The sequence below is a fragment of the Osmerus eperlanus genome, chromosome 19, assembly GCF_963692335.1.
Source record: "Osmerus eperlanus chromosome 19, fOsmEpe2.1, whole genome shotgun sequence".
Lineage (NCBI taxonomy): Eukaryota > Metazoa > Chordata > Actinopteri > Osmeriformes > Osmeridae > Osmerus > Osmerus eperlanus.
In genome coordinates this window covers 13,169,485-13,183,759 of record NC_085036.1, presented here as the reverse complement: position 1 = coordinate 13,183,759, position 14,275 = coordinate 13,169,485, and the positions used below count along the sequence as shown (strand labels likewise).

The 14,275-nt window shown below is 41.0% G+C and overlaps 4 protein-coding genes across 4 annotated transcripts; all 4 read left to right on the top strand.

Moving 5' to 3' along the window:
* The first annotated feature begins 3,506 nt into the window (after positions 1-3,506).
* LOC134039467 (olfactory receptor 52N5-like) lies at positions 3,507-4,706 on the top strand. Its single transcript, XM_062485354.1, has 2 exons — positions 3,507-3,795; positions 4,052-4,706. Exons 1-2 carry the CDS (start codon positions 3,534-3,536, stop codon positions 4,429-4,431), a joined length of 642 nt encoding a protein of 213 aa, XP_062341338.1. The 5' UTR covers positions 3,507-3,533; the 3' UTR covers positions 4,432-4,706.
* Positions 4,707-5,884: 1,178 nt separating this feature from the next.
* Positions 5,885-6,820, top strand: LOC134039503 (putative gustatory receptor clone PTE03). The gene has a single exon (XM_062485405.1). It carries the CDS (start codon positions 5,885-5,887, stop codon positions 6,818-6,820), a length of 936 nt encoding a protein of 311 aa, XP_062341389.1.
* A 2,651-nt stretch (positions 6,821-9,471) lies between these two features.
* LOC134039504 (putative gustatory receptor clone PTE03) lies at positions 9,472-10,407 on the top strand. The gene has a single exon (XM_062485406.1). The coding sequence runs from the start codon at positions 9,472-9,474 to the stop codon at positions 10,405-10,407; it is 936 nt and encodes a 311-aa protein (XP_062341390.1).
* A 2,651-nt stretch (positions 10,408-13,058) lies between these two features.
* LOC134039505 (putative gustatory receptor clone PTE03) lies at positions 13,059-13,994 on the top strand. The gene has a single exon (XM_062485408.1). It carries the CDS (start codon positions 13,059-13,061, stop codon positions 13,992-13,994), a length of 936 nt encoding a protein of 311 aa, XP_062341392.1.
* Positions 13,995-14,275: the final 281 nt, after the last annotated feature.

The window sequence follows — 14,275 nt, the reverse complement described above, 5'->3', positions numbered from 1 at the left end:
GCATGCGTAGCGGTGGTAAACTCGTCTGCGATGAACTGCCCGAGTCTTTTCTGTTGTTGGCAGCAGCTGTTTATTCACAGTTCCTCACAGGTAGGACCTTTGCAGGCTTGCAGTCAGTAAGACGCCACAGGACCTTGCTAACAGACTGGGGAAGGGAAAGGGGTTTCTTCCCCAAGTCTGCAGGGGCACAAAGAGGTTGAAGGTGAAACAGCTGGACAAGTGAAACGACATATTAATCTGTTACACAAATCTGGAGTGTTTATTCCCCATCTCTGTCAAATACAACTTCCCTTCTGAACCATCCTTGCCTCTAAACTCCTGTTCCTGAACCCACACTCCTCTTACAACACTCTACAGACATCACTTCCTTCTCCTTCCTGATTGGCCTCCTCTCCAAACTGGGGTTAGGCCGTATGTTCTTTTGATACCACTAGAAATGTTGCCCCATGGTCATGGCTGAACAAATTGTCCTTGTCTTCACCAAGCAGAAACAGAGGGAACAGTTTCATAAGAGCTGGAAAGTGATGTTGCCATATCAACCGTGAGCCTGACAGCCTGAGACGTTGGCAGGAGATGAACTTTCCTGCCTTGAGATTCAGGACAATCATCCTCAGAAACTTTCTAACAAGACAATTCAACAAAGAAAACAACAAGTTATATCTGTGTTTGGGGTTGCTGTTACAACAAGCAGTTCCTTGTTTAGACTCATGCACGGTTGTTGTTATCTGACCTTCCTATGAATCATCATCCACACAAAATATCAGGACAGGGGGCGTCTAATCTTTCTGTGTTAACTTCTAAATCTTTTTTCCAAAACAATGTAACTGTTTGTCTCTCTTCGACTCAGAACTCAGGACAGGGGGCATCTAATCTTTCTGTGTTAACTTCTAAATCTTTTTTCCAAAACAATGTAACTGTTTGTCTCTCTTCGACTCAGAACTCTCGGGATTCTGTGATGCCCCCGAACACCTGTTGCTGTTTCATCACTTCCCTAGTCCCATCAACCACCTAGGACAACACAGGCCCCTGGGAAGCCACCACATGTAATGAGTCCTAATAAACTGAACCTGTACAGTACAGATTCTCAGCCGGGACACAAACTTGTTATCGACAAGGTCCGCTGAGACGCCCCACTTTAACCAAACACTTATTAACAGTTTGAGGGTAATTAATCCACCAGGAATCGCGAAATACACAATGAATATTACTCAGTCTTGCGTGATAACACTAATGAGGGGCTCTAATGAGATCTCCAGGGTTTTGGACTTTCCACAAGGCTAAGAGGCTCCATGTTGACAAGTAAGATACATGACCCCGGCTTGGCCCAGTGGTGGAGCGTACACCAGCTCTCATATCTCGTATGCTCAGATCATTTGGTGTGGCATGGACGTTATTCATTATGTTAGATGTTTGCATTGTGGTATAGCTACTGGGCCATGTGGTATGTGAGCAATGGTTTAGCTCAAATTGAGGCTGAAGTGTTGTGTTGGAATGGCGCCACCTGTTGGAGGGTCCAGGGTCTCCCAGTGAACACTACGACTAATGTGCATTTAAACCTCTTCTTGTCCCGGAACACTTCTAGACTGAAGAGAGAGAGAGAGAGAGAGAGAGAGAGAGAGAGAGAGAGAGAGAGAGAGAGAGAGAGAGAGAGAGAGAGAGAGAGAGAGAGAGAGAGAGAGAGAGAGAGAGAGAGAGAGAGAGAGAGAGAGAGAGAGAGAGAGAGAGAGAGAGAGAGAGAGAGAGAGAGAGAGAGAGAGAGAGAGAGAGAGAGCGAGCAACAGGCCATAATATGGACTTCAGTGTTCCCCTTGCTCATCCCTCGACAGCTATCCCTTGATATCCTAACATCCCATGAACCTAATTCAATTACTGGTCATTGGTAAGAGACAAAGCCTTTAAGGCCATGGGGACAACACAACTACACACACACACTCCCATCCCAACATCAGCAGACACACACACACACACAGTATAGGATGTACAGTATACAGCACAAAACGTCTATAGGTAAAGCCAAAGACAGTGTTGACCATTACAAGACAAAGTCAAGACTGAGGTTAAACAACATATACAGGACAACATACTTATATACAGATAGGCTAAGGTTATACTTAGTTGTCAGTCTTAGTTTAGGCTATTTTCAGTAGTAAGGTGAACTCAGTATTTTAAAATGTCCTACAGTATATTTCTTTTCATATTTTAGAAATTGTAGGATTGTATCTTGAATTGGATTGGGGGGAAAAAGGTTAGATTACTGATATTTGAGCTCGGAAACTATCAAGAATTCCAATGTTTCTGTAACTTTACTATTTACCAATGGCAACGTACCAGAAATCCCATATTTATCTGAAAACAACAGACATAGTTGTCCAGACAGGGTTCAGAGGCTGATCCTTTTGAAATTCAACACTTAACAAAGTAAACCCAGGAGGACAATACCCTGATTGGGTGGAAGCAACGTGATGTCATGAGTGTTGGAGAGGCGATGTTGTAGTACGGCTGGACCAGAATGCCAGGTATATACGCACTCTCTCCATCAGCCAGGGTTAAGTCTGCTATCAGAGCAGCTTCACTCCTCACCCCACCTCAAGGCTCACGGCTAGACCCAGTCGAGGAGCCTGAAGGAGCACGTTTCCCTCTTGTTGCAGTCAGTTCTTTATCAATGTGATTGTTTTTAGAGAATGCATAGTACTTTTTTTTCATGTAATCTTTAACGCATCGTAACACTTCTTCAAAGTCAGGTGTGAATAGTTAAATAACGTTGGACCTGGAGGGGTGTCTTTCTTAGTGGGAAGTCACTTGGTGGCAGGGAAGGTCTCTCTCTCTCTCTCTCTCTCTCTCTCTCTCTCTAAGGCATGAGAGCTCTGAGGAGAGTGTTCCTCCACTGTGTGTTTTACAGGGCTCTGCTGCTCACCATGGAGAATGTGTCCTACGTACCTCTGAAGGACCCCATCGTGTTTGAGCTGGAGGGCTTCGAGATCCCCCCAGGCCAGGGCTTGCTCCTCTTCTTCCTGGCCCTCCTCAACTACACCGTGGTGGTTCTGGCCAACGGGGTGGTGGTGGGTGTGATCATAGTCGACAGAGTTCTCCACAGGCCCATGTACATGATGGTGTGTAACCTGGCCAGCTGTGACATGATGGGAGCCACGGCAGTTCTGATCCACCTCATGGTCCATTTCTTGACGGGGAACAACAGCATCTCCTATAACTCGGCCATCGCCCAGGCGTTCACTGTGCACTTTTATGGGGTCTCAGCACAGACTGTTCTGTCTGTCATGGCCTACGACAGGTACAGGGCATTCACAGGCATTACATGTGGGGAAAATGAGTTTAATGATACAGCAATACTCCCTTATGGTAAACAGTACTGTGCAAAATTCTGAGTTTACAAGTATACACAAAGACTAAACTAACACACTAATGCAGAACACACACCTGCACACACAAAAAAAAACGTACGAAAAATCTTGGGTGACTAAGACTTTTGCACAATACTGTGGACTACAGGACGGTAGACTTTCGATCTTTGAGTGATGATGATGCTACTCCGCGGTATCATCCTCTGCAGGTACCTGGCTGTGTGTCATCCCCTGAGGTACCACGCTCTCATGACCCACAGCAAGCTGCTGTTCTCCTGCAGTCTGGCCTGGGCCGTGGCTTTCCTCTGCATCGGTGTCCTGTTCTCCCTGAACGTGGGAGTCCCGCTGTGCGGCACCGTCATCAAGCACGTCTACAGCAGCAACCGCTCTATCCTTGCACTGTCTTGCGCTCCTACCCCCGCCAACAACATCTACGGTAGGCCTAAATGTCCTCAAACCAGAGCCTTAGGTTTCATTCTACAGGAATTAAACACTTGAAAACGGTAACAAATCTGTCCCATCCGTATTAGAAAACAAATCTTCGCCTAATATTTATTAGCCTATTTATTTTATAATAATATGTAATGTTTTTATTTAGCATTTATCAAATATCCTAATAGCTGCTTTTTCCATACGATTGTGATTTAAGTTGTTGGCCTTTAGAGAATTGTTTTACTGTGGCTTTGATCCAGGTCTCTGCATGTCATGGACCGTGAGTACCGGAACGTTCCTGATCATCGCCTTCTGCTACGTTAAAATTCTGCACGCATGCGTCAAGAGTTCAGCGGACCGAGGCAGCTACAGCAAGGCCATGCAGACCTGCGCAACTCACCTGGTGATCTACGTGATCTACGAGATCTCCGCCGCCATCATCATCCTGAGCCAACGTTTCGACTCCATCTCGCAAAACATCAAGAAGTTCTGCAGCATCTTGTTTATAATTGTTCCTCCCACCATTAACCCCATCATCTACGGCCTAGCCACAAAAGAGCTGCGCACGAGCATCCTCAGGCAGTTCACTAAGCTTTGCGCAAAGCACAAAATACAGGATGTCAAGTTGATCAGAAAATAGGCTACATAGTGTCGACTAGTTGAATGGCCTGATAGTCAAGTATCTGTGTGTTAATGTAGCCTATGTAGTGCCTATTATAATTCTCTAAATGCTTTGTAAACAACAACAGTAATAGTCAATGTCCAAATAGTAATATACTGTAGGCCCCTATAGATATATCCGTTCGAGGCATAGCTACATGCAAACAGCCTGAAACGTGTTACTTATTAACTCCCAATGCAAATGTTTGTATAGCAAAGAACACATTATGTTTGTTATCAAGTCATATTAGGAAATAAATGGTGTATAGAACATATGCTCTCGTTTGGTAATGTCCCATGAATTTCCTCTTAAAAATACAGTATTTCCCGTAAAGAGTATATCATTGTGCATGTATTTAAAATACAGTAATATCTTGATAGTTAGGTAAAACCCTGGTTATTATGACCTGTCTTGCTTGCATTGTCATACGCACAACTGAACTACCCAGATGTGCACTATATTATGGTATATTTATTTAGCGGCATTTTATCCAAAGAGACATACACAGGTGAGAGATTTGAACTTGCAACCTCTTGATCTGCTATGAAATGCTACACAACTAAGCCCCACAGTTTCCTTTACCTAGGTATAGGTATATTCGATATCTACACTATTATGATTTGAGTCAGGTGGCTGAGCGGTGAGGGAATCGGGCTAGTAATCCGAAGGTTGCCAGTTCAATTCCCGGTCATGCCAACAGACGCTGTGTCCTTGTGCAAGGCACTTCACCCTACTTGCCTCGGGGGAATGTCCCTGTACTTATTGTAAGTCGCTCTGGATAAGAGTGTCTGCTAAATGACAAAATGTAAATGTAATTTTAAAACATGGTTGAAATCGAATACTACAAAAAAAAAAAACATTTTCACTTAATTCTTAGGAGGCCCAACCTCTTTTCATTAAATGAGTACAGTTCTGTACCTATGAAGAACTCAATTCGTATAGTAAACACAATTCTAGTTACATCACTCTGTTGCTGTGCAAACAACATGTCCGTTGAGAATGACAATACATCACTGTACCGTACAAAACAGACCCAGTGAGATGGATTTATCACTTTTGCCTCGGTTATTTCAAGGGAGAGACCACAAGCAAGCAACATGAACGTTTTTAGGAGCAGCGTGGAATGACAGTAGTTTTTATTTTGACATATAAGAGTAACATTGTTAGGGATATTATTATTTTACTTCAATTTAATAAATCATTAATTAGTACCACATCCTTACCAAATATTGATGCTTATTGCTTGAGTTCTAAAAATGTTGGGTCATCTACAACTTTAGAACGGTAAGTTATCTCAGCAATGAATGTAAAATGTTATTGTGCAGAATGAAGGCCATTTTAATTATTTGAATATATTTTTTATTTTGAATTAGCTCGATCACTGCTACATTCATGTTTTCCCCTTCACTTTCTCACCTGTAAGGGATGACAGATGGAGAACTACACTTATAACAGCAACCTGCTTCTCCTGGAAGGGTTACAGGTCACCCAGGAGTCCATGTACCCTGTGTTTCTCTTCTTCCTCTCCGCCTACATCTTCATCATGGCCTCCAACATAGGCATTGTGGTGCTCATCTTCATAGAGAGAGCTCTGCACCAGCCCATGTACCTTCTCTTCTGCAACCTGTCACTCAACGACATCATCGGCAACTCCATCACAATCCCTCGGTTATTGATTGACTTGTTGGCACCTTCATCAGTGCACTACATCAGTTATGCCGAGTGTGTGGTACAGGCCTTTGCAACACATATTTATGCTACCACCTCTCACACCATACTGATGATCATGGCCTTTGACAGGTATGTGGCCATCTGCAACCCCCTACGCTACACCACCATCATGAGCACCAGGATGGTGGTCAAGCTGACTGTGTTAGCCTGGGGTGCAGCTTTCCACCTGGTTGCCATTCTGCTGGGTTTGACCCTTCGCTTGAACCGCTGCAGGACCTTCATATCTAACCCTTACTGTGACAACGCCTCTCTGTTCAAGCTCTCCTGTGAGGATGTCTCCATCAACAACATCTACGGGCTCAGTTTCACTGTAATTCTGTTTACCTCCTCTATAGGCAGTGTGCTGGTCACCTACACCAAGATCACAGCAGTCTGTCTGATCAATCAGAACAAGTCCATGAACAGTAAGGCCATCAGGACATGTGCCACACATCTGGTTATCTACCTTGTCATGCTGTGGTGTAGCTTTGTCATCATTATACTGCATCGCTTTCCTGAGTACTCCTACTACAGGAAGATTGCTGCTCTGCTCTTTCATATAATCCCTGGCAGTCTGAATCCAGTCATCTATGGGGTCCAATGCAAAGAGCTACGCAAATACATTTTCACCTCCAGGAAAATCTCCCCAGTATTTTGAGTGGTTTCAACTATAAAGGTTCTCTTCTGAAATCATTTTAAATCTGTCCTGAATCATTAGAAAGGCAAGGATAAGAAAACGCAAAGCCAACATGCTTTACAGCCAGTATCTTCATATTGCAAAAAATACTAATGAGACAGATCAGAATCAGAATTTGTTATATTCACCATGTAAGTTTACACAGACACAGAATTTACAGTGGCAGGAAGGTGCATATAATAAATCTAGAAAAGTACAACAGTCTGACTAATTCTAAGAGCTAAACAATGTAAAATATATATAACAATAAGAATGGAGCAACGTAGTGCAGATGCTTGTTATAAAAGTAGTTTTGAGTCTTGAGGAGGTAATGTCTTGTATGTCACCCCACACCCCAGAATCCTCCACACCTCTATTTGAAAACACCTAATTATTTCAAGTGTAATTTGTCATTATTGATCTGAATTTGCTGCACCTGCACATATATCCACACCCTCTTATAATCTCAAAAGTTTTAGTTTGATAATTGTCATCTCATTTGGATGACAGGCTGACAATTAAGTAGAGAGTGTACAATTTATGGGGAAATTGTGGTGAGCTTGCAGACGCCACGGCAAGGGCGTCTGCATAGACACTGATACACTCTCGCCACTTTACACTGTCACTTTCAGCTACTGGTTGCACTATCAGCAATATTGCACTAATTGTCACCCCACTTGTCTTTAGGTTAGTATAGGTCACTATGTGTATTAGAGGTTTAGTATACTGTATTGTATATTATTTTGGATATTTAGGAGGTTTATTATATTTTTGCTTATCATAGGTGTAATTTCTGTTCAGGGTACTTATATGTTATCTTATGCCCAGTTGCTTTGCGTTGTCTTGTCCTAAGAATTTCAGTGCCCAGTCTGACTTTGTGTTGTTCTGTGCATCTGACAAATAAAAGACTTGAACTTGAACTAGGGCAGTTTATTTAACTATCTCACAAAACCTATTTAAGTTCATATCAAATGTCCGTAAGGTAAAAATATTTGAGCAAAGACAAAAATCGTCATGGGGTGTAAAGTGCTTGCATGTTCACTTTGCAAAAGGCCAAACTCACAACTGACATTCCTGTATCTAAATTATTTTTAAATTTTTTATTATTGATGAAGATTACATGGATTAAAAAGTACAACAAACATTGTTGGCTTCTTGTTTAAATGTAAGGCTAACGTCATTCTGCTACCTATATAGCAGGCTAAAACTGACAAAAATACTGGTTGTTGCTGGAAACATAGCTGACTACGTATGAAAAATGACCCCCCTGACCTGTGCAGTTAGTTCTGCAGCAAGTCATTAGGTGGTGCTGCATGAAGTCGAACACACCTATTTGCAGTTTTAGCTAGCTAGTAGTGATGGGAAGGATCATTAAAAAAAAAAATTGGCCTCAAATTTGAGCAACCTGAATTTCCGAGCCTTGAATTTTTGGATCAGAATTTTTTTTACATTGAAATATATATTCATATGTGAATTTTGAGTTTTTTAAATTTTAATATTAAGTATTCAATGCCTTTTAAGATTCAAAACATTATGTCACTAATTTGCTTACATACAAATCTTGCATTGAGGCTCGATTGCTCTACCTATCCTTGGTATCCCGGATGTTGCATCGGAATTTTTCCGAATCTAATTTTTTGGGCTCGAATTTGATAGGCTCTATTTTTTTGGGCTCTAATTTTTTGAGCTCAAATCAAATGACTCGTTTGGAACTAACTGTTGTAACTGACAAAACCCAAATATCCCCTGCGGAAAAATGTAATACCTTTCTACCTTGTCAGTGTGTTACATAGTGATCGTTGGCCCCTCAGAGGGCTGTGACCGAGGCAGCCTGACATGTCTCAGAGTAGCTGCAGCATCTGACCCAATAAAAGGTGTTTCTGTTCCAGACAAACTGTGATGTGTATCTGTAGAGGCATCCGGCACAGACAGGAGCTCCACCGGCTCTCTGACTATTTGTCAGTGGTTTGTATATTATTAGATGATAGAATGTATCCTAATCAAAATATGTTTATGTTGCTGTAAACTAATGTTTAAGAATATTTAAAATCTGTCAAGCACAGGATTGTACATGTTTTCTTAATATGTGGGCTAGCCATAGAGTCAGACTGAAGCTACCATAGCAGGGCAATTTCACAAAAGCTTTGATTTGATGCCCTTAAACTGGCACCAACAGTTTACAGTTTCTGCAAATATTATTGTTTTAAAATTCATGCTGAAGCAACAGCTAGAATGAGGCTCTTGAAATGTCCTGTATTCTTGTTTATTATTTTATCACAAAACATAATCTAAAAATTAATTACATTATTTATGTAAATATATTATGCTATTTGGAGGTGAGATTATCTTGCAATTATTAGGCTACTATGTTCAAGGACGTTTTTATTTTAGTTTAATTTAAAAAATATATATATAATTTATTATCATATACTCACCAAATATCACGGCTTGAATTCTAACATTTTGGGCTATCTGCAGCATTGGAATGGTAAGTTATTTCAGCAATAAATGTTACAGTTGCCGATGCATAAGAAAACTTTTATTATGACCACGCTATATTAAAACTTTGCAACGTCACTGCAATATTATATATGTTCCTTCTTTTGATCTTTCCCACCTGTAAGGGATGACAGATGGAGAACTACACTTATAACAGTAACCTGCTTCTCCTGGAAGGATTACAGGTCACCCAGGAGTCCATGTACCCTGTGTTTCTCTTCTTCCTCTCCTCCTACATCTTCATCATGGCCTCCAACATAGGCATTGTGGTGCTCATCTTCATAGAGAGAGCTCTGCACCAGCCCATGTACCTTCTCTTCTGCAACCTGTCACTCAACGACATCATCGGCAACTCCATCACAATCCCTCGGTTACTGATTGACTTGTTGGCACCTTCATCAGTGCACTACATCAGTTATGCCGAGTGTGTGGTACAGGCCTTTGCAACACATATTTATGGCACCACCTCTCACACCATACTGATGATCATGGCCTTTGACAGGTATGTGGCCATCTGCAACCCCCTACGCTACACCACCATCATGAGCACCAGGATGGTGGTCAAGCTGACTGTGTTAGCCTGGGGTGCAGCTTTCCACCTGGTTGCCATTCTGCTGGGTTTGACCCTTCGCTTGAACCGCTGCAGGACCTTCATATCTAACCCTTACTGTGACAACGCCTCTCTGTTCAAGCTCTCCTGTGAGGATGTCTCCATCAACAACATCTACGGGCTCAGTTTCACTGTAATTCTGTTTACCTCCTCTATAGGCAGTGTGCTGGTCACCTACACCAAGATCACAGCAGTCTGTCTGATCAATCAGAACAAGTCCATGAACAGTAAGGCCATCAGGACATGTGCCACACATCTGGTTATCTACCTTGTCATGCTGTGGTGTAGCTTTGTCATCATTATACTGCATCGCTTTCCTGAGTACTCCTACTACAGGAAGATTGCTGCTCTGCTCTTTCATATAATCCCTGGCAGTCTGAATCCAGTCATCTATGGGGTCCAATGCAAAGAGCTACGCAAATACATTTTCACCTCCAGGAAAATCTCCCCAGTATTTTGAGTGGTTTCAACTATAAAGGTTCTCTTCTGAAATCATTTTAAATCTGTCCTGAATCATTAGAAAGGCAAGGATAAGAAAACGCAAAGCCAACATGCTTTACAGCCAGTATCTTCATATTGCAAAAAATACTAATGAGACAGATCAGAATCAGAATTTGTTATATTCACCATGTAAGTTTACACAGACACAGAATTTACAGTGGCAGGAAGGTGCATATAATAAATCTAGAAAAGTACAACAGTCTGACTAATTCTAAGAGCTAAACAATGTAAAATATATATAACAATAAGAATGGAGCAACGTAGTGCAGATGCTTGTTATAAAAGTAGTTTTGAGTCTTGAGGAGGTAATGTCTTGTATGTCACCCCACACCCCAGAATCCTCCACACCTCTATTTGAAAACACCTAATTATTTCAAGTGTAATTTGTCATTATTGATCTGAATTTGCTGCACCTGCACATATATCCACACCCTCTTATAATCTCAAAAGTTTTAGTTTGATAATTGTCATCTCATTTGGATGACAGGCTGACAATTAAGTAGAGAGTGTACAATTTATGGGGAAATTGTGGTGAGCTTGCAGACGCCACGGCAAGGGCGTCTGCATAGACACTGATACACTCTCGCCACTTTACACTGTCACTTTCAGCTACTGGTTGCACTATCAGCAATATTGCACTAATTGTCACCCCACTTGTCTTTAGGTTAGTATAGGTCACTATGTGTATTAGAGGTTTAGTATACTGTATTGTATATTATTTTGGATATTTAGGAGGTTTATTATATTTTTGCTTATCATAGGTGTAATTTCTGTTCAGGGTACTTATATGTTATCTTATGCCCAGTTGCTTTGCGTTGTCTTGTCCTAAGAATTTCAGTGCCCAGTCTGACTTTGTGTTGTTCTGTGCATCTGACAAATAAAAGACTTGAACTTGAACTAGGGCAGTTTATTTAACTATCTCACAAAACCTATTTAAGTTCATATCAAATGTCCGTAAGGTAAAAATATTTGAGCAAAGACAAAAATCGTCATGGGGTGTAAAGTGCTTGCATGTTCACTTTGCAAAAGGCCAAACTCACAACTGACATTCCTGTATCTAAATTATTTTTAAATTTTTTATTATTGATGAAGATTACATGGATTAAAAAGTACAACAAACATTGTTGGCTTCTTGTTTAAATGTAAGGCTAACGTCATTCTGCTACCTATATAGCAGGCTAAAACTGACAAAAATACTGGTTGTTGCTGGAAACATAGCTGACTACGTATGAAAAATGACCCCCCTGACCTGTGCAGTTAGTTCTGCAGCAAGTCATTAGGTGGTGCTGCATGAAGTCGAACACACCTATTTGCAGTTTTAGCTAGCTAGTAGTGATGGGAAGGATCATTAAAAAAAAAAATTGGCCTCAAATTTGAGCAACCTGAATTTCCGAGCCTTGAATTTTTGGATCAGAATTTTTTTTACATTGAAATATATATTCATATGTGAATTTTGAGTTTTTTAAATTTTAATATTAAGTATTCAATGCCTTTTAAGATTCAAAACATTATGTCACTAATTTGCTTACATACAAATCTTGCATTGAGGCTCGATTGCTCTACCTATCCTTGGTATCCCGGATGTTGCATCGGAATTTTTCCGAATCTAATTTTTTGGGCTCGAATTTGATAGGCTCTATTTTTTTGGGCTCTAATTTTTTGAGCTCAAATCAAATGACTCGTTTGGAACTAACTGTTGTAACTGACAAAACCCAAATATCCCCTGCGGAAAAATGTAATACCTTTCTACCTTGTCAGTGTGTTACATAGTGATCGTTGGCCCCTCAGAGGGCTGTGACCGAGGCAGCCTGACATGTCTCAGAGTAGCTGCAGCATCTGACCCAATAAAAGGTGTTTCTGTTCCAGACAAACTGTGATGTGTATCTGTAGAGGCATCCGGCACAGACAGGAGCTCCACCGGCTCTCTGACTATTTGTCAGTGGTTTGTATATTATTAGATGATAGAATGTATCCTAATCAAAATATGTTTATGTTGCTGTAAACTAATGTTTAAGAATATTTAAAATCTGTCAAGCACAGGATTGTACATGTTTTCTTAATATGTGGGCTAGCCATAGAGTCAGACTGAAGCTACCATAGCAGGGCAATTTCACAAAAGCTTTGATTTGATGCCCTTAAACTGGCACCAACAGTTTACAGTTTCTGCAAATATTATTGTTTTAAAATTCATGCTGAAGCAACAGCTAGAATGAGGCTCTTGAAATGTCCTGTATTCTTGTTTATTATTTTATCACAAAACATAATCTAAAAATTAATTACATTATTTATGTAAATATATTATGCTATTTGGAGGTGAGATTATCTTGCAATTATTAGGCTACTATGTTCAAGGACGTTTTTATTTTAGTTTAATTTAAAAAAAAAATATATAATTTATTATCATATACTCACCAAATATCACGGCTTGAATTCTAACATTTTGGGCTATCTGCAGCATTGGAATGGTAAGTTATTTCAGCAATAAATGTTACAGTTGCCGATGCATAAGAAAACTTTTATTATGACCACGCTATATTAAAACTTTGCAACGTCACTGCAATATTATATATGTTCCTTCTTTTGATCTTTCCCACCTGTAAGGGATGACAGATGGAGAACTACACTTATAACAGTAACCTGCTTCTCCTGGAAGGATTACAGGTCACCCAGGAGTCCATGTACCCTGTGTTTCTCTTCTTCCTCTCCGCCTACATCTTCATCATGGCCTCCAACATAGGCATTGTGGTGCTCATCTTCATAGAGAGAGCTCTGCACCAGCCCATGTACCTTCTCTTCTGCAACCTGTCACTCAACGACATCATCGGCAACTCCATCACAATCCCTCGGTTACTGATTGACTTGTTGGCACCTTCATCAGTGCACTACATCAGTTATGCCGAGTGTGTGGTACAGGCCTTTGCAACACATATTTATGGCACCACCTCTCACACCATACTGATGATCATGGCCTTTGACAGGTATGTGGCCATCTGCAACCCCCTACGCTACACCACCATCATGAGCACCAGGATGGTGGTCAAGCTGACTGTGTTAGCCTGGGGTGCAGCTTTCCACCTGGTTGCCATTCTGCTGGGTTTGACCCTTCGCTTGAACCGCTGCAGGACCTTCATATCTAACCCTTACTGTGACAACGCCTCTCTGTTCAAGCTCTCCTGTGAGGATGTCTCCATCAACAACATCTACGGGCTCAGTTTCACTGTAATTCTGTTTACCTCCTCTATAGGCAGTGTGCTGGTCACCTACACCAAGATCACAGCAGTCTGTCTGATCAATCAGAACAAGTCCATGAACAGTAAGGCCATCAGGACATGTGCCACACATCTGGTTATCTACCTTGTCATGCTGTGGTGTAGCTTTGTCATCATTATACTGCATCGCTTTCCTGAGTACTCCTACTACAGGAAGATTGCTGCTCTGCTCTTTCATATAATCCCTGGCAGTCTGAATCCAGTCATCTATGGGGTCCAATGCAAAGAGCTACGCAAATACATTTTCACCTCCAGGAAAATCTCCCCAGTATTTTGAGTGGTTTCAACTATAAAGGTTCTCTTCTGAAATCATTTTAAATCTGTCCTGAATCATTAGAAAGGCAAGGATAAGAAAACGCAAAGCCAACATGCTTTACAGCCAGTATCTTCATATTGCAAAAAATACTAATGAGACAGATCAGAATCAGAATTTGTTATATTCACCATGTAAGTTTACACAGACACAGAATTTACAGTGGCAGGAAGGTGCATATAATAAATCTAGAAAAGTACAACAGTCTGACTAATTCTAAGAGCTAAACAATGTAAAATATATAT